Raw genomic sequence first — 20,563 nt, forward strand, 5'->3', positions numbered from 1 at the left:
GTAAAACTAATTATTTTTTTTTTTTTAGCCTTAAAGAGAACCTGTACTGAGTAAAATTATTTAAAATAAACACATAAGGTAACTTCAAATGAACATTAAATAGTTACCTTGCCATCAGTTCCTCTCAGAAGCTCACCATTTTCTTCTGACAATGATCCCTTCCAGTTCTGACAACATTTTGTCAGAACTGAAATATATCAGTTGCTGTCAGTTATATATCAGTTGCTGTCAGTTACAGCTGAGTGGACAACCGATATGCCCGGTAATGTCCATGTTTCCTTATGGCTCAAGTGGGCGATGTTACAGTTTAACAGTGTGCTGACCAGAAAGCTGTTATGAGGTAATGGCCATTTTCAAAATGGAGGACGGAGAATTCCCTTGATCACAGTGGAGATACAGGACGCGGGAGAGGAGAAAGAGATTGAGGAGTAGACTGCACGGGAGGTAAGTATGACTTGTGTATGTTTATTTTGACTTTTAATTTTCAGTTCAGGTTTCCTTTAAGTATCCCTTTAGAGAACGTGTGTGTGTGTGTGTGTGTGTGTGTGTTGTGTGGTGTGTGTGTGTGTGTGTGTGTTGCTTTCATGTATTTACATTTAAGGGTACATATACAATCTGTCAAAATTCTGTCTCTTGGGCCTTGCAGCAAGTTGCTATGAAGGGAGGAGGAAGAATGAAGGCTAAGTGCAGAAATGGAGCGGCTTTCAAAAGGAGGGGTAAGGAGGAGAACAATACGCCTGCTTAGAGTGGCTTTGAACCCACATTTACCATTTAATAAAATCATTCTTCAGTTCTGGCTGTGATATCATACAGTATGTTGTTTTTCAGAAGGTGGAGATAGTTCCTGACAAGTTTCACTGTTTGTTTATGTTCTCATGTCGGGTCTGTAGTTACCATAAACGCTATGTAACAGATAACCTTGACAGCCAAGGAAAGGGGCAGGGTCAAAGTCAAACATTTTATTTTCTTTTAAAGGTAAATATTGCTGCTTTTTGTGTAAGAGTGGGTCCACACTAGACCCAGTTGCAGGACGGACACTGCAGTCCGGATCAGGGGAAGTACCCACCGTACTGCAAACTGATGAAAGTGCATCAGTTTTGCATCAGTTTCCGTTCAGGTTTTTCCCTGACAGAAAACGTCTCCATCATTAGGAAGGAGTGGGAGGATTTTTTTGGGCCAATCATAAAGCTCAGGCTATCCGTTTTAACATCTGTTTTTTGCCTGTGGAGCTGGAGATGCGTTTTCTCATTACTTTCACTACCCCTGCGTGTATCCGTGGTCCTGATCCGTTGCGTGAAAATGCAGCAGATCCGGACCTTCCGTTCAGGTTTTGAAAACGGATCACCGCAAACGCAGACGGATCCGTTTTTTACTTGGGTGAGGCTGGCTGCTATTTTTAACATTAGTATCCGGGACTCCGTTTTTCATCAGGTTTGAAAAACGCAGCCACGGATACGTTTCCGGACCTAGTGTTGACCAGCTATAAGTCACTAACTATGCTCGCACAGGAAATAAAGTAAATAAACTGATTACAGTTCCACTTTAAAGGAATATTATCAAAGTTTACCTTTTTTCTATACACCTTTAATAGGGAACGTTCTCTGATGACTTATAGTGGTAGTAAAAGGGGAAAAAAAACATACATCCTTCCCCTTATAAGACCTTCTGCTGAGTTAGGGTGTCGGATGATGCTATTGCAGACAGGAACACATAGAAAGAGGCGCGTGGCCAGGCCTGCGCAGTAAGTCTGTCGGCCAAAAACAAAAGTAGCTGTCGGCGGGGGGACAGGAGGATCTGAGAGTGACTGCGAGGGCACGGGACAGCTGCAGGGGGCTGGAAGAAGCCCCAGGTGAGTAAAACTGATTTTTTTCCCTTTAAAAGCAGCATTGCCATACAATTGCTGTTGATCACTGTAGCCATTTGCTGCATTGCAAAGGTAAGGGGTAAATAATTAAAGGACAACTGAAGCGAGAGGGATATGGAGGCTGCCATATTTACTTCCTTTTAAACAATACCAGTTGCCTCGCTGTCCTGCTGATCCTCTGCCTCTAATACTTTTAGCCATAGACCCCAAACAAACATATGCAGATCAGGTGTTTCTGACATTACTGCCAGATCTGACAAGATTAGCTGCATGCTTGTTTCTGGTGTTATTCAGACACTACTGCAGCCAAATAGATTAGCAGGGCTGCCAGGCAACTAGTATTGTTTAAAAGGAAATCAATATGGCAGGTGGCATGATAGGTCTTCAATCCTCTTCAGTGCAGCTCATTGCCACACCGTGCAGCCAATCACCTTTGCGGCTTCAGTCTCTGCATGTTATATGACAGAGACGGAAGCAGCATGGTGACTGGTTGCAGGCCACAGTGATGAGCTGCCCTGAAGAAGCTTGAAGAGGACCTGTCACGCCACCGGGTGAAGGTAAATTATAACTCTCCGCTGAAATTCTGCATTACCTACAGGAGAGCCTCCCTCTCCTTATGATGGAGGTTAGCTGAATAATTGAGGAGGGCCACAGATCTCTGTGAGGGGTCCGGCTTGATGAAGCTATGCCCCTGAAAAGTAGGTTTCATGAATAAGCCCTAAGGGTTCTTACCCAGTGTAGATCCACCGAAAGTGGCCTCCAGAGTGTAGCTGTTGTGGATGCCCATCTTCCACATCACCACCCGCCCAGTGCCCTCTTTGTTCTTCTGGACCTTAAACTTGCAGCCTGAGAAAGAGAACTGAACAGAGATATTGGTAAAGATGTACACAATACCAGGTAATACAGCTACACAGAGGCAAAACATGTGTGGCAGATTAACAAAACTTCAGTATAAGAGAGTCTCCCCTCCCCCCCAGGTGTAGGTAGCCAGAGAGTGCCCCCCCCCCCCTTTTCCCTTTCAGCATAAGCATAGAGGGGAGCCTCTATGGCTACCTATTCTGGGGTCACTCTCTAGTCACCTAAACTAGGGGGAGGGGTTAGAAGGATGACGCATATGTTTTATGGGGAACATGTTGGCTGCATATTATTATGGAGCACATGTAATGGCCGCCCACAATTCTTATATGGGGCACTCATTTAAAACAAACGGGAGTACAAAAGTAGTATAGTTCATCCTTGGGTCCCCTAGAGTTCTTCTTAAAGGTTCGCTATTGTGAAACATTTTAACATTTAGAACACATACATGGAAGGATGTTTGCAGAGACATCAGCCAGCTTCCCTACTCATGTGCACACTATTTTGACAGATGGACTGAGCAACTGCAGCTCAGTAAGTACTTTTGTAAATAAAGAAATAACTGAGAATCCTCATTGAGGAGATGAACTAGTCTAACACCTGACAGATCTGTCAGATTGTCACTACCTATTTTAAATGACATAGGAAAAAAGTAATTTATAGTGCGTCTACTCCAGGAGAAATGTACAATTATATGTATTTTAAAGTGGACCCAAATCAAAAATACAATATTTCAGAAATAAAACCTATTTTTTAAATTATAATAATAAATAGCAGCCTTTTTTCAGCTGCATGATGACAAATATAAAATATTTTACATTTATTGGTGGAACCCCTCCCTTCTTTTCAAATTGCCGGGATTTTTCCGGCAAACTGGTGGAGTAGATGGTGTCCAGCAATGGAGGAATTGCTAATGGCTGCCCCCAGTATAACCCTAGATATAAAAAGAGAAGGGTGAAAAGCATGCACTGAAATTATCATAGGTTTAAAGGAGTGTTTATTTATCTTTGTATGTGTCAGAGTGGTGCAACTAAATATTTTTAATAAAAAAAATGTTTGGTTTGGGTCCGCTTTAAATGTTACAATTTTTTGTGATCGTAGTCATGTAATCTTAATAACCGCTCTTCCCAGGTGAGAATTCTGCTGACCTAGTGGACCCCTATACACCCTCTGCTTCTATAGACATGGTATGACTGGCTTATTTGCTATGTGATACTAGGCCAAAGCTCCCTGTTCTTGACAGAATGGAAAAAGGGTGACTAGCAGGTATTAAAATCAAGGAAAGCTCTAGGATGCAGAAGGGTAACCGTAGTGGCTAACACTTGGTTGAGCAGTTACCTTATCAGGAGAATTCTTGCTGAGCATGAAGGGGAAAATGCGCTCACACAGACGTCTCCCACCATTTTGGCCACCTTTGCCTTTACAGCCGTACATGAAGACATTCTGCTTGCGGCTGTGTCCGTGCAGATCGCAGTACAACAGGATCTCGCGCTCCTCCATCACACTGTGACAGGAACAAGACAGGCATTTAGAGGAAAAGCAGTGTACAAATCCCATACAGCTTCATCTACAGAACTTCCTATCGTTAGGATGATTGTGAACAATTTTCACTATAAGGGAATCTGCACAAGAACTTAACTTTGTATAGATCACTAACAGGCAACAGCGCCACTTGTTACACAGGTTAAATTTAGCTATACTGAAGGAAGTTAAAAGACACCTGGCTGGGCTCCTGATCATGTAATTATGGTGACAAAATAATGTCCAACAAGATGCATGCTGGGAGAATTGCATCAATAGCGGCTACAATCTGTGGCTAGGGCACTGTCTGCTACAAATCATCTTTTCTTTTAGGCTACATTCATTTGACTTGCTGTGCTGCTGCCTAAATACTCAATTGTATAATGCTGCTTCACCCCACCTTGTACCTCTGCAGGGCCGTTTTTAACCAAAGGCATTCTAGGCCACTGCCTGAAGTGCTATTGGTCCTGGAGGGGCCCATGCCCCTGGATTAAGACGGAATCCTGTAACCAAACAAAACCTCACACCTAAATGGAGACCCACCTCCCGTGGGTGCTCAATCACCTGCTTGCGCTGCGTGTGTGTGCCACCAGGAAGTTTGGTTTCCTGCAGAGCAGCACCATCACCGGCCCCTGGAGAGCGGACATCACAAGATCCCTCTGTGCCTCCTCTCCACCCTTTGCATCACTTTGTCCTCCTGTGCCTCCCTTTTTTTTCCCCTTTGTGCCTCCTTCAGTCCCCCTTTGTGCCTCCTTCTGTCCCCTTGTGTGAATCTGTCCGCGTTTCCCCCTCCTGGCTACCCCCTGTAAATGCAGAGCATGGCGCAGCAGCAGCTGTGCTCTCACCTCCCTGCCAGAGTCCAGTTCTGTATCTGTGTGACCATCCTGTCTGTCTATTGCTCCCTCTAGAGCAGGCAACTCCCTCTCCATGTCCTGTATAATCATGTTACATGCAATAGGAGATGCTGGGCACTAGGCCGAGTGGTAAGTGGACAGGTAGAAGCGCAACAGTGGACTTCAGTAGTGAGGTGAGAGCACAGCTTCTGCTTCGCTATACTCAACAAAACTTCTGTATCACTCAGTCTGCAATAAACACCTTAAATTTATTGGTTCTGCATACAAAATCCCCACCATTAACCCCCATAAAATAGCGAGCCTCAGAGTGTGTACCAACCTAGCATACACAGCCGGCCATGTCAATCACACTGCGCATACATCCCACACTCAGGTAACTGCACTCCCGGGAGTATTCTCCAGATGCAATAATTCTCTGAAATGTGTGGGCTGTAGCCTCAGATCCAAAAGCGTGGGCACTGCTATATATAGCTATAGATGAATTGTCCCAGTTCAACTCCAGATGATCAGTCCTCTTATATATGACAGATGATGCACTGTGTTGTCAAATATATACATATATAGACAAAGGGGGAGTGGAGATTAGTATGCAGTGATGTTAATCCATGCAACATGAGGCCCGGATGTTAGTACGACTGATTGTCCATATAGCAAGCATCAATAAGCGTAAGTAGAGATCAGCAGCACTCGGAGGGCTCTCACCACCTCCTCACAATGCTTTTCAGCCTGATTTCCATACACAGTCTACATGCACTGCCCGGAGGGCTCTCACCACCTCCTTGGGATTGTGTGCCGTTCCTGAACTCTCCTCGGGCCCCCTCTGGTTACTGCTTGCCACCTCCTCTCAACCCCTCTCGCAGTCATCAAAGGTCCGCATTACGCTGGATCCATGCGCCATCAGACGCGCAGCGGGTGACGTCACTCCGGCTCGCTCCCGTAACTAGTATCGCCCGCCCCTCGGGCTTCCTCAGACGGTCACGTGAGTGGCTCCGTCGTGTTACTTTTAAAAGCAGGCCTATTCTGCTTCATATGCATATCTCCGCCTCTGCTCTTTGACCATTGGTCATCCCAGTTCTCCACACACAATGTATAGCGGTAGCTAATCATGGCACTGCATTTCTTCATAGTAATCCTCCTATCAGTCAATAATTTTCTGCCGTCATCTTAGGTACATGAAGGGGTTATCTATCTACACTTTCTAAAGAGGACCTATGCGGAATAATGCTAAACACAACATATTTCATATTACTATTTTAAAAAAATTAATTTTTTTTTTTTTTTACACAAGGACCCTCGTACTAACTTGCTCATGTAGTGAGTATACATAACATCAAATACAGGGGAAAGAACATTAATATAGTACCATACATCCCTTCTCTCACCTACATGCCACATCACACCTATATCTACAAAGGTAAAAAAGGTGACGATGGGAGTTCAAAGTTTAGTCCCTTCGGGATTACTGTAGCTAGTCTAAAGATCCAACTTGATTCAATTTGACATAGCCGTCTATCCAGATTACCCCCGTTGATGGAATGGGCATCTTAATAATCCCCTTAAACCTTAGAGAGTCGGGATCCATTTGATGGAATAGTTTAAAGTGTAGGCCTAGTGGACTAGTTTCATCCCCCTCCTTAATATTGCCTACATGTTGTTGTATTCTCTGTTTTAACATACGTGTCGTTTTTCCGATGTACGGTACTTAAGTCCACATGGACATTCTATCATGTATTTACTCTCACAGTTTATAAAGGACTGTACATCATATGATTTCCTTAGTTGTGAATCTAAAAAACGTCTTACTCGATCAACCAAATGGCAGACTGTACATTTGCCACACGGGAACATCCCGTGAGGGCGTGTTGAGGGACCCAACCACATGCGTGATGATAGAGTGGTGGTGGATCTAAATTCAGATCTCACCAACATATCACGCAGGTTGGGTGCCCTTTTCGTCGCCATAATCCCCTACCACCTGTATGATCTTTGGGTCAAGTCTCAGTAAATGCCAATGTTTGGCTAATAGTCTTCGCAATTGATTCCAATGGGTTCCATACTGTGTGACTAACCGTATCACGCCGTCTTTTTGTTCTTTCTTTCTCTTGTCCTGTGTCAAAAGTGACTACGTGACTTCGCCCTCTCCAGTACTTCCCTGCTGTAACCACGGCGCTTAAAGCGACCACACATCTCCTCAGCCTCCCTCTCATAATCATCTGCTCCACTGCAACTCCTGCGGACGCGCAATAATTGCCCCACAGGAATACCTTGCAGTAGAGACGGAGGATGAAAGCTGGAGGCATGTAGATGAGTATTTCCTGCAGTCGGTTTACGGTAAGTTTCAGTCCGAATCCTGTCACCTTCTTTACTTATTCGCAGATCTAAGAAGCTGATCTCATTACTATCTATGGTATAGGTTAACAAAATATTTATATTGTTCATATTTAGGTGGTCCAAGAATACACCTAGTTCTTCTATAGTTCCAAGCCAGACCATGAGGACATCATCAATGTATCGAATGCAAGCCGCGACGTGCACCCCAAACTCCAAACTTGCGTAAACCTCCTGTCGCTCCCACAAGCCAAGATGGAGGCACGCATAGGCTGGGGCGCACGCCGCACCCATCGATGTCCCCCTGATCTGGCGGTAAAAGGTCCTATCAAATCTGAAACAATTAAGAGTAAGAACCATCTGCAAAAGGTCCATAATGAGCTGGCACCGCCCTAGGTGTACCCCTCCACTGTTCTTCAAGAAGAATTCCACAGCTCCCATACCCACTTCATGTGGAATGGAAGTGTACAATCCCTCTACGTCTATGCCGACTAAAAGATCTTCGCTATACTGCATTTACACACTGGGCCAGGGGAGTGCAGGAAAGGGGTGTACAACAACATGCGACAGGATAGGTAGGTTGTTTGTATCTTGGGGATTTCCTGTATTATGCACCCGCCTTATAAGGCACATGGTTTATATTCTCTAGTGTGTGCGTGATTGTGTGTGTGTTTGGGGGGGGGGGAGGTTAGGAGGGGAAGGGGCGACGCAGAACTTCTTTCCTGGGGTGAACAAAATGCTAGAAATGGCCTTTTGTATGACCTTACACCTGTCCTCATGCAATGGTGTCATCACACAGTATATGGACTTGTGTGACCAAACTGGGCCAAAGCAGGTTACAGGGTGAGGGGTGCTGAAAGAGAGGCTTGAGAAGGAGGCGATTGGCTGGGAAAAACCATAGATGAAGTATTAGAGGCATATTTATGACTTCTTCATCTGTAAACAGGCACAAAGCTCTTGCTGCAGTTTTGTGCATATTTAGTAATAAGTTTAAAGGCATTTTATACAGTAAGTGCATCAGGGGTGTAACAATAGCCCCTGCAAGGGATTCAGCTGCAGGGGCCCTTAGGAGGAGAAGCCTGAGGGGGGCCCCTGGCAGGGACAGAATGGGGCGCAGTGGATGAAGCGGGAGAAGCAGGCACAATTAGCAGGGGGGGTCCTACTCTCCCTCCCCCCCACCTCGGTAACCATCAGAGATCCCCCTCCAGCAACAACACTAGGGAAGGGGGGGGGGGTCATCCAAAGTTTTGCAGGGGGGTCTAGTGATTTCTAGTTACGCCGCTGATGTGCACTGCACAAACTCCATCAAACGTTTTCATCAGTTGGTAAAGTGAAAGTTTGTAGCCCAATTTACTGGTATTGTTCATTGACAAATATCACTATATCATTTATCTTTTCTTTGGTCTGCTACGGACGACCTCAGAACAGATCTCACAGCACAGTAGGCCAGAGACCATGTTCAGCAGCTGATTGAAAACTCTCCAACTGCCACTCCATAATCTGACATGGGTGGGGAATCACTGGGACTCCCTTCTCATGTCACTGCATACCCTACATCATGTGATGCACAGAACCCCTGCATGGGCAGCATAACTCACTGCCAGTTCCATTATGGAGAGCAAACTTTGGTTCTTGGTGATGGACTGAAGATTGCTCAGAGAACTGCTTTGCAAGGTAAAAATGATGATCAGACCAATTATTATATTTAGCAAGAGCTGTACATGGAATTAACCCCAGGAATTTACCTAGGCACCAACAACCCCCCCCTCCCCCCCTAAAAAAAACAAAACAAAAACAAAAACAAAACAGTGAACAGTTATAGCTCGCAGGCTGTTTCTAGAATAAACATGGGGATATCTGGAACATCTTTCTCCTAAGTTTCTGCTGACAGCGAGGAACGCTTACGCATCCGCTTTTGCTTGCAGACTGCCCTTATCTGTGCCATCATTACTGGGCTGTTTATATCGGACATATCAGATCAATTTTCTGCAGCATTTTTGAAGTGCAATAGTCTGAATTTGATGCAATATTGATCTGCTGTAGCCTGGGAATAGATCCAAGTATTCCTCCCTTCTGTTTACTTTTCAACTTCTCCAAACTTTTCTTTCCCTCAATCAGACCTCAGCCTCCCGAAATTCACCTTTCTTTCTGATGCTCACCATGCATTCACCTGAACCTGAATTATCAACATCTTATTACCATAACAGTGTGATTCCTTTGCTTGACTTGGTCACTTCCTTTATAAATCTCACTGTGCCTGCTGAGTGACCACCCTAACACACACACCCTTTACAAACCTCATTGTGCCTACTGATCATCCTGGCACACATTCCCTTTACAGACCTCACTGTGCCTACTGACAATCCTGGCACACATTCCCTTTACAGACCTCACTGTGCCTACTGGCAACCCTGGCACACACTCCTTTTACAGACCTCACTGTGCCTACTGACAATCCTGGAACACACTCAATTTACAAACCTCACTGTGCCTACTGAGCACACTGGCACACACTCCCTTTGCAACCCTCACTGTGCCTACTGACCAACACGGCACACACACCCTTCACAAACCTCATTGTGCCTACTGATCATCCTGGCACACATTCCCTTTACAGACCTCACTGTGCCTACTGACAACCCTGGAACACACTCACTTTACAAACCTCACTGTGCCTACTGAGCACACTGGCACACACTCCCCTTTACAGACCTCACTGTGCCTACTGAGCACACTGGCAAACACTTACCTTTACAAACCTCACTGTGCCTACTGACAACCCTGGCACACATTACCTTAACAAACCTCACCGAGCTACATGATAATTCATTCTTCTTTATATTTCTTCAATCTGTATACTTTCATCTTCTGTAAATGTCTATCAAATATATATATATGAATTTGCTGCAGTTCCTTTTGGGCCATGAATAGATTAAAAGGAATGATCAGCAGCAAATTCAAATATCACTTTTCTTACTGGGGCTTACGGTACTTGAATTTTCCTTCCAAATTCCTATTGGGCCATGGTGTGGATACCCTAGTGGAAGAATCAACTGACCACAGGACTCCTGACCATTTTTCGAGTCAAGGATGGTGTGAACACAGTGGCTGCAAATAAGGTAAAAGAACAACAGAAGACAGAAGGACATAAAGAATAGAAAAACAATGAAAAAGGAAAAAGTATACAGAAAAAGATAGCATCAGAACATAAGACTCAGTCCACAATGGGGTCGGACTGCAAGCGGCCAGCTGGAACGGACAATGCAAGATACCCCTCGGTGGTCCGTTAAGTTCCCTGTGTTTCCACCATTAGCTTCTATGGAATGGTGCAGGTTGGGACTTTGCGTTTTGCCACATCGGATCCAACGGATCCATTGCAAGCGCACGTGTAAACTGATCCTATTAATAACATAGGATCTGTTTATGGTCAGTTTTTGCAATCTAATGTAATGTGAATTGTGAACCGAGCCTAAAGTATATAGAAGAAAATATGCAGATCATAATAGTCATAATAATGAGGAAACGTTTTTTTTTAATATAAGGTTTATAACCTAATCCTTTGTTATAAATAGGTAGGAGTTAAAAGCTCTCACTTTTATATGTGTGTGTGTGTGGGGTGGGGTGGGGGTGTTGTAATCAGCAAGCACACAAAGGGAATTAACCCCTTGCCCATAGCATTAGACAAGTGTGTGCCTTACAAACAGAGGGGATCTTTGTTACTCACATTTTGCAGATTGGCCTCTAATTTTATGGACCCTGTGAGTTGGTATTGCTAAGGGAGTAGACCTCCACAACGGTGGACTCTGAATTCCCAGGGTTGGGGCATGGGTCTCTTGAGGTTTTGGAGAAGTAACTACACTATTTATTTTTATTATTATCTGTTATTGCTAATATTTCAAATCAGAATTGTGCTGAAAAAAGGAAGTGGGCTGCAGGTATGCAAAGAAGACAACGTACCGATAAATCCTCTTACTGCATAATCAGTATGCACAAGCTTAGAAAGACATAAGTCTGCTCCATCCTCATCGCTACATCCCTCCCCCTCCTCCCAGTATTATTACACATATGCGGGGGGGTTAAGCTAACTATGTATAGTTGCGTTAGATGACTGAAATCACTCTGCAGCTAGTTTTTGCTCCGAGGTACACTTCAAGTCGCCTTTATACTGTGATGCATTTAGACATTGCTATGCAAGTTTTTATAGCAGTTTATACTGAATCTGGCGCTCCTCTTTAAGCCATCAAAACTTTTTCCCATAATCAGGGAAATACATCTCTGCTCGATTCACTTTCATGTGGACGTTAATTGCATTGCTGAGGCTCAAATTCCACTTAAAGCATATTATGTTTCAGAAACGGTTAGCCAACAGTAATATTTAGCTTCCCCGACTCAGCATTCAATGCATTAAGCTTAATATGTTTGATATAGATCTGGCGGCCAAAGTTATTTTTACCAGACGATAATCTGCACAAGGCATAATGCAGCTCTGGGGAAAATGACAACCTGCCACATTAGAATCAATTCCGTCTCTTGTAGCAGACTAAGCGGCCCCATTATCTCTGCCTGCACTCTTAATTTACCCATATCTACCCCATAGCTCAGTGTAAAGTGTACTTGAAATCGGCAATTGGGATTCAAATCAGTGCTTGGCTATGGGCACCCCATTAATTTGAATAGGGTGCTGACTCCAGTCGCGCCAAACTACCTCGGTGCTGAAGGGACAGCGCTGAGTCATTCACCTTGTCATAGAACCAGGCACTGATATAACAGCATTTACTGAAATCTTGGTCTGCTCATCTTAGTGCCAAGTGCAGATTTCAGGTAATCCTGGGGCTGGAGCAATATTAGGGTGCTTTATGTTAGTTTTCTTTAATATTTTGTGGTTAAAGTGTACTTTTAGTTTGGGAGTAGTTGCAGAGACGTAGCTAAGGGGGGGGCAAAGGGGAACATATATCTCTGGGTGCAGCACTGTTGAGAGCTCTCGACGCAGCCGCACACACCCCATGAGAGACCGCTCTCTGGCGGCCCAAAGTTCCCCCGCTTCCCTCCCTCCCTCTGCAGGAGTGCACAAGTACTAATAGCAGAAGACTCCCTAGGCCATATGCAATTCACTTTTTCTACTGAGTTTTCTTTAATTTAAATTAAATTTTTAGCACATTGAGATGAAAAAAGTACCAAAAAGTAGGTGAAAGAGCACTGTCAAAATTATTTTGATTATTTGTTTGCTTGCTGGGGGTATCAAAGCCTTTTTATTAATGGCCCGTTTCCACTAGCCACCGCGCGTGGCTGCGAGACGCTCAGGAGCACTTCAGGGTCTGTGGGTACGTAGACAAATCCCAGAAGTTGTGCCATGCACGGCTATGGGATTTGCTGCCTCCCGCACGAAAACTGATGGCAATGTCGGCCGCTAGGGCAAGCGATTCGGCCGGCGGCACCATTATTTCCTATGGCAGAAGTTCCCTGCGTGATTTGCCTGCAGGGAGACTTTGCGGATTCGGCCCGCATACAAGTTATGAAAATACCACCTAGGAGAAAACTCAGGTGAAAAAGTGAATTGCATATGGCCCCCCGGCTCCAACGTTCTGGCAAAGACATCATCTCTCCTCTGCAGCCTAAAAACAATGCTTGTAAGTTAACTAGCTCCCCTCCCTCCAAAAATTTACTTTAGACTATGATAGGAAAAGTACACTATGACTATGGTTGGGACTAGATTGAGAGCTCCTGTGAAGGACAGTAAGTGACATAACTATTACCTTGACTCCAACTCCCTGTTTGACCCCCTACAATCAGGATTTTGGCCAGCCCACTCCACCGAGACTGCCTTCACCAAGGTCGTCAATGACCTCACGCTTGCCAAGGCTGAAGGAAAATACACTATCCTTCTCCTCCTAGACCTCTCATCAGCATTCGACACTGTCAATCACACCCTGCTACTCCAGTCCCTGCAATCTGTGGGTATCCAAGACCTTGCCCTAGCATGGTTCTCCTCCTACCTCCAAATCGCTCCTTCAAGACCTCCTTCAATGGTTCTTCCTCAACCTCCATCCCACTTTCAGTTGGGGTCCCCCAAGGCTCTGTTCTTGGTCCCCTGCTGTTCTCCATTTACACCACCTCCATCGGAAAACTCATCTCCTCTCTGGGTTTCAACTATCACCTATATGCAGATGACACCCAGATTTACCTCCATACCACTGACCTCTCCACCACCACCATGGAGAAGGTATCCTCTGGCCTCTCGGCTATTTCATCCTGAGTGTCTGCCAGGTTCCTAAAATTAAACCTGGATAAGACTGAACTCCTAATCTTCCCACCCCGTGTTGCCTCACCCCCCACTGACCTATACGTCACTGTCAATGGCACAATCATTCATCCAACCACACAAGCCCGCTGCCTGGGTGTCGCCCTCTCCTTCACCTCCCACATCCAAACCGTAGCTAGGGCCTGCTATTTCCACCTACGCAACATCTCCAAGATCCGGCCTTTCCTGACCCCAGACACTGCAAACTCCTTGTCCATGCCCTCATCATCTCCCGTCTGGACTACTGCAACTCCCTCCTGTCAGGCCTCCCTCAAAACTGCATAGCCCCCTACAATCCATCATGAACGCAGCAGCCAGACTCATCTACTCCTCCCACCGCTCTGTCTCCACGACTCCCCTACGCAAATCCCTTCATTGGCTTCCAATTCACTTCAGAATTAGCTTCAAGGTCCTATATTTGGCCTACAAATCCATACACAAGTCCTGCCCAAGCTACATCTCTGACCTGGTCAGCAGATATACACCTGGCCGCCTACTTCGCTCCTCCAACAACTTCCTCTTAACCACCCCACGCATCTCGCACTCCCATTCACGACTGCAGGACTTCACTAGAGCTGCCCCCATCCTGTGGAACTCTCTCCCACTGCCCATCAGGCTTGCTCCCACCTTCAACACCTTCAAAAAAGCACTCAAAACTCACTTCTTCAAGGAGACCTACATCAACTCAACACTGCCCTAATCCTTTCTGCCAATAACTTCTTGCTGCACCCCCTACTTTTGTGTCACCAACCCCTCCCTCTAGATTGTAAGCCTTCGGCAGGGCCCTCTCCCCTTGTGTATCATACATAACTGTGTGCACTTTACCCAGAATTTGGAACTTGTTACCACTACCACTCCAGTTTATGATCTGGCATTGTACTACTGTCTGCATTGTGTTGTGTATCTTTTTGCTATTACCTGTATTGTTGTATCTATTGTCTATTACCTGTATTGTTCTGTCACCCCTGTTATCATTGTCTGTAAGCTTATTTATTGTACAGCGCTGTGTAATATGTTGGCGCTATATAAATCTAATAAATAATAATAATAATAACTATGGGTTCTGAAAAGTGATGTAGCAGGTATTGGTGCTATATAGACAATTATTTTGGGATAGCTTCGACTTGTGATGGTTAATCACCAAGAATACCACTAGAGGGTGCCAAGAACTAAGGAACCACCTAATATATACACAATTGTTTGATATTAGTTATCGGGTAATAACACTTTTTTTTCCCCGATAGATACGATCAGATAAAATAAGCAATGCTGCGATAAATGCCAGCTCACTTGGAAATGACTGACAGTGCCAGGCAGGCCATTAAAGTTAATCATCTCAGTGCAGAGAGATGTCAGCTGCTGGAGAGGATGTTGCATGGGCAGAGGTACATTCTCCAAGTGCCAGCGGGTAATACCGTAAAGCTAATGATTATCATTCTGTGATTTCAAGAGTGCTGCAATCCTCTTTTCTACTGTCCAGCAATTATGAGGACCGTGCTAAAAGTATCTACATCTAATACAGCAGAATTACAGTGAGCATCTCAAATGCCTTTTAAAAATGCCAGATCTCTGGCCTTAAAGAGGAACTCCAAGGAAAAGAATGTAATAAAAAAGTGCAACATTTTTACAATAATTATGCATAAATGATTTAGTCAGTGTTTGCTAATTGTAAAATCTTTCCTCTCCCTGATTTACGTTCAGGCATTTATCAAATGGTGACATTTTTACCGCTGGCAGGTGATGTCATTGGAAGGAGATGCTGCTTGCTTTTTTGGCAGTTGAAAACAGCTGTTATTTCCCACAATGCAATAAGGCTCCCACAATGTGATGTCAGGACCTCAGAGCTGTGAGGCGATGACATCACACCGTGGGAGGGGTTTCACCACAAAATCAGCCATACAGAGCCCTCTGATGATCCGTTTGAGAAAAGGAATAGATTTCTCATGGGAAAGGGGGTATCAGCTACTGATTGGGATGAAGTTCAATTCTTGGTTCTTAGTTTTCTCTTTAAAGCAAACCTGAATTGAAAAATAAAAGTTCAAATAAAATACACACACGTCATACTTACCTTCCGCGTATTCTACCATCAATCTCTTTCTCCTCTCCCGTGTCCTGTTTTTTTCCACTTAAAAATGGCAATTACCCCATAACAGCTTCCTGGGTCAGCACTCCATTAACCTGTAATATCGCCACTTGAGCCACAGGGAAACATGGATACTACCTTGCACATCAGTTGTCCTTTCAGCTATAACTGACTGAAACTGATATAGCAAAAAAGGGCCCTAAGGCTTTCAGTTCCGATTAGATCTAGTCAGAATGGAAGGAATAGTTGTTAGAAGAAAATGGTGAGCTTCTGAGAGGAACTGACAGCGAGGCAAGTATGTACTATTTAATTGCAGGTACATCCTGTGTTTATTTTCAATAATTTTTCTCAGTTCAGGTTCCCTTTCATGCTGTTCTTTGGGTCTCGGTGGTATTTTGCTTACACAACTAGAAACAAGCACGCAGTCATTGGAGTCAAACCAGCACCAGACCTCTTGATCTGCATATTGATTCTGGGTCAGTAACTCAAAGAGTGGATATACTAAAGCAGTGATAAGTGGCGATAGACTGAAATGTGACTAAAATCCTGGTGACAAATGTGCCCTCTGCTAGCCATGTGCAGACCCACAATGTCACATTTTGGATGTATGAGCTATTCCCTGGCCACAGGCAGATAACCCTCAGGCCCTGGTTTCACAGCAGATGACAATGCTCCACAAATAGGTATTTTTGTCATGCTGAAAAACTATTAATAAAACATCACTGCAGCCTCAAATAAATAACATAGCACATTTTTAATTACCGGTACTTATTAGGCCCTGTACAGAATGCTGCATTGCGCTGCGATTTAAAATCGCATACAATTTTTAATCGCAAAGCCTTTATGAAAATAAATCTCATTGCACCACCGTGTACAGGTCATTATGATTTTCATGATTTTTCAAAAAGACCTTGTGATTAAAAAACACGTGTGATTTTAAAAACGCAGCACAACCAGTGTGTACAGGCCCTTATTGTGAGTTCACATAGGCATGTGAACCGGCCTCCTGGCGTCTTGCCTGAATGCTTTTCTGCAATGTGTAGAAAAGCATTCAGTTGCTTTCAACGCTTTTCAGACCCATAGGGGGACAGGATAGTGTGGTGCAAAACAACCCTGTAAACAACCTCTTGCTTCCAGGGTCGCCTCAAACGACGAGGCAAATCAGGATCGAAACGTGGCATCCGTGGAAACGACGGTACACAACGACACCAGCGCTGAACATTTAAGGACAACTATAGGGAGGCTGCCATGTTTTTTTTCCTTTTGTGCAATACCAGTTGCCTGGCTGTCCTGCTGATCCCCTGTCTCTAATATTTTTAGCCATAGACCCCGAACAGGCATGCAGCATATCAGGTGTTTCCGATATTAATGTCGGAACTGACAAGATTAGCTGCATGCTTGTTTCTGGTGTTATTCAGACAGTATTGCAGCCAGACATTAGCAGGGCTGCCAGGAAACTGGTATTGCTTAAGGAGGAATAAATATGGCAGCCTCCTTATACCTCTCCCTACAGTTGTGCTTTAAACTTGAATGGGCAACTCTTACTGACGAGTACTGCGGCCGGCGGTAAACGTCGTCGAACCAGCCCTTATCTTAATAAATAAAACAAAAGTCATAGGTCCAAATGCAATTCAGTTTTTTGCTAGGAGATAATTTTTTAATCTCCTGTTTAATTTAAAATAACTTTCCAGAACGTTACAATTGAAAAGGTGCTAAAAAGTGAATGAATCGAATAAGAGCCATGGACTATTCCCTAATGCCTTAACCCCCCCACCTCCCCTCTCCCCCCCCCCCCCCAAAAAAAAAATGAAGTAGAGGTTACAGAATTGTTACAGAATTGGGAGGGTCTCTGTGTCGAATTGTTGCAATAATTTTGTACACCAGGTTTTAATAATTACAGTATTGAAAAGATAATCATTATTCTGCTATTTTGGTTTTATGATGGTGTTTCCGTTGTTTCGGCACATTTCCCAACAGTTACTTAACCCTAACCACAACTCTTACTTTTCCCTCCTATTGCCTAACACTAACCTACCCTCTAACATTAGTCTTCTCCAGACAGTCCTAGCCTCTCCTCCTAACGTTAACCCCTTCCTGATGCCTAGGTCTGTCATCCTCCACTCAGCCAACGTTAACGACTTCCTGATACCTAGCTGTATCATCCTCCACTCAACCAAAGTTAACCCCTTCCGCATGCCTAGGTCTGTCATCCTCCACTCAGCCAACGTTAACGCCTTCCTGATACCTAGCTCTATCATCCTCCACTCAACCAAAGTTAACCCCTTCCGCATGCCTAGCTCCCAGGGAGCCTGAATAACAACAAGAATGCGACAGCAGCAGGCAGGTGACTGAAAGTTGTAAAACTAAAGTATATTTAAACTTTTTAACTTTGGAGGAGGCATTTTTGTGTTATAATAATCAAGCCTGAACTGGGACTTTGAAAATTGTCAAAAACACCTGTAAAAACTCCCTTCCCATCTGGAGCAGCCTACCCCATGACCACAACCTAGGGAGAGCTGAGTGGCAGTCTGGCTATGCGTCCCCTCCCACAGGAAGCTGCACTACACAGCCAGACCTGGCAAGAGGAACTTCATGGCTTAGCAACAGGCACATGGGCAAAGCAAGTTACATTGTAATTGTAGAAAACATTTTTGCCTTTTAACATGCACATGCGCAGTAAGCACTCAGCAGGCGCATTTGAGAGCTGGCAGCAGGAGAATGGAGGGGACCCAACATATATGCAACGCCGTCCTCACCCGTACAATGTATGAATTAGTTGCCCCCCACCACCTCACGCAAAGTACACAAACATTGCATAATTGCAGTGCTGTCCCTCATCCAGTATTTCAACAATTACTAACAAGATGTTCTACCACTTAAACTTAGACTCTTGGTTGACTGCAATGTGACTTCCACCTTCAGCCACTCCAACCTAATAGCATCATACCCCCCAACTTTCTGAGGTTGGAAAGAGGGACACCTTTAAGACTTGCCCCTCTCACACCTCCAGGCACACCCTGCCACATCCTTAAGGCTGGTTCACACGTACACTTGGCGGCGTTTGGGACTCGTCAGCTAAACGCTCCCATTCTAGTGAATAGGAACATTTAGCATCACACGTTTACGGCGATTACTGGCAATTGCGCGAACGCGGCGTGCCGATATCGATTTAACGTGTCATTTCAGTTGGCCCTAGAAGCCACATGCGACGTCCAGGGTCGCCTAGCCGCTGTGGCTGCATGTCCCCTTGTAGGGATGAAAAACGCAGATTGCGACGGGAAGCCAACGATCGCCGTACCACCGCCCCCCTAACGAGACATCACAGGACAACGCGGCTTCCGGCCGCCCTGACGACGCCTGCCGTCCGTGTGAACCAGCCCTTAGTCACGCATATCACTAAGAAGTCATAAACAAATTACGTAGTTTTATCATTCAAACAAACTGGTCCTTTTATAACTATTAGTTTTCCTTCAGATTAACATTTAAAATCAAGGAATATATACATTTAAAGGGATGGGAATACAGTTTATGGTCAGTTAGACACAGTTTTCATTAAAAAAATGGTGTACACATATTTTCTTAGATACGTACATCAGTCCAGGAATAAGGACACATGAGGAAGTAAGAGGGACAGGGAAATTTGGTTCCCAAGGAGGGACTGTCCCTACAAAAAAGGGACAGTTGTAAGCTATATAGCATTGGCTTTTGGACAACTGTGGAGGTTCAGCCCCAAAATGTGGATACTCTGAATATGCCATACTACTGAGTACCGCTTCATATTGGTGGCATATCACAGACTTCTTGTTGCTAAGGTGTGGCTTTTACATGGATGCAGGTCCATGGTGTAAGTGGGTGTAGCCCAGAGACATGACATTGTTATACATCATCATCTCTCTACAGTCTACAGCATCCCAGCTACTGGAGAGGGGGCAATGCAACATCAGGAAATACAGACACATAAAAACGGACCATGCATATATATGTATATATATATATGTGTATATATATATATATATGTGTGTATATATATATATATATATATATATATATATATATATATATATATATATATATATATACAGTGGCTTGCAAAAGTATTCGGCCCCCTTGACGTTTTCCACATTTTGTCACATTACTGCCACAAACATGAATCAATTTTATTGGAATTCCACGTGAAAGATCAATACAAAGTGGTGTACACGTGAGAAGTGGGACGAAAATCATACATGATTCCAAACATTTTTTACAAATAAATAACTGCAAAGTGGGGTGTGCGTAATTATTCTGCCCCCTTTGGTCTGAGTGTAGTCAGTTGCCCATAGACATTTCCTGATGAATGCTAATGACTAAATTGAGTGCACCTGTGTGTAATCTGTGTGTAATCTAATGTCAGTACAAATACAGCTGCTCTGTGACGGCATCAGAGGTTGTCTAAGAGAATATTGGGAGCAACAACACCATGAAGTCCAAAGAACACTCCAGACAGGTCAGGGATAAAGTTATTGAGAAATTTAAAGCAGGCTTAGGCTACAAAAAGATTTCGAAAGCCTTGAACATCCCCCGGAGCACTGTTCAAGCGATCATTCAGAAATGGAAGGAGTATGGCACAGCTGTAAACCTACCAAGACAAGGCTGGCCACCTCAACTCACAGGCCGAACAAGGAAAGCACTGATCAAAAATGCAATCAAGAGGCCCATGGTGACTCTGGACGAGCTGCAGAGATCTACAGCTCAGGTGGGGGAATCTGTCCATAGGACAA

The 20,563-nt window shown here is 44.4% G+C and overlaps 1 protein-coding gene across 3 annotated transcripts in view; it reads right to left on the minus strand.

Annotated features, from left to right (window-relative positions):
• The window catches only part of AGBL3 (AGBL carboxypeptidase 3), a 357,981-nt gene that overhangs the window by 93,463 nt on the left and 243,955 nt on the right, over nt 1–20,563 (minus strand). For all 3 annotated transcript variants that reach the window (XM_068277556.1, XM_068277557.1, XM_068277555.1), the window contains exons 8-9: nt 4,058–4,223; nt 2,597–2,723 (exon numbers count right to left, since the gene is read on the minus strand). In XM_068277556.1, the coding sequence (XP_068133657.1) occupies nt 2,597–2,723; nt 4,058–4,223 (293 nt within the window). The remainder of the gene's footprint in view (nt 1–2,596; nt 2,724–4,057; nt 4,224–20,563) is intronic.

This window comes from Hyperolius riggenbachi, chromosome 3 (assembly GCF_040937935.1).
Source record: "Hyperolius riggenbachi isolate aHypRig1 chromosome 3, aHypRig1.pri, whole genome shotgun sequence".
Classification (NCBI taxonomy): domain Eukaryota; kingdom Metazoa; phylum Chordata; class Amphibia; order Anura; family Hyperoliidae; genus Hyperolius; species Hyperolius riggenbachi.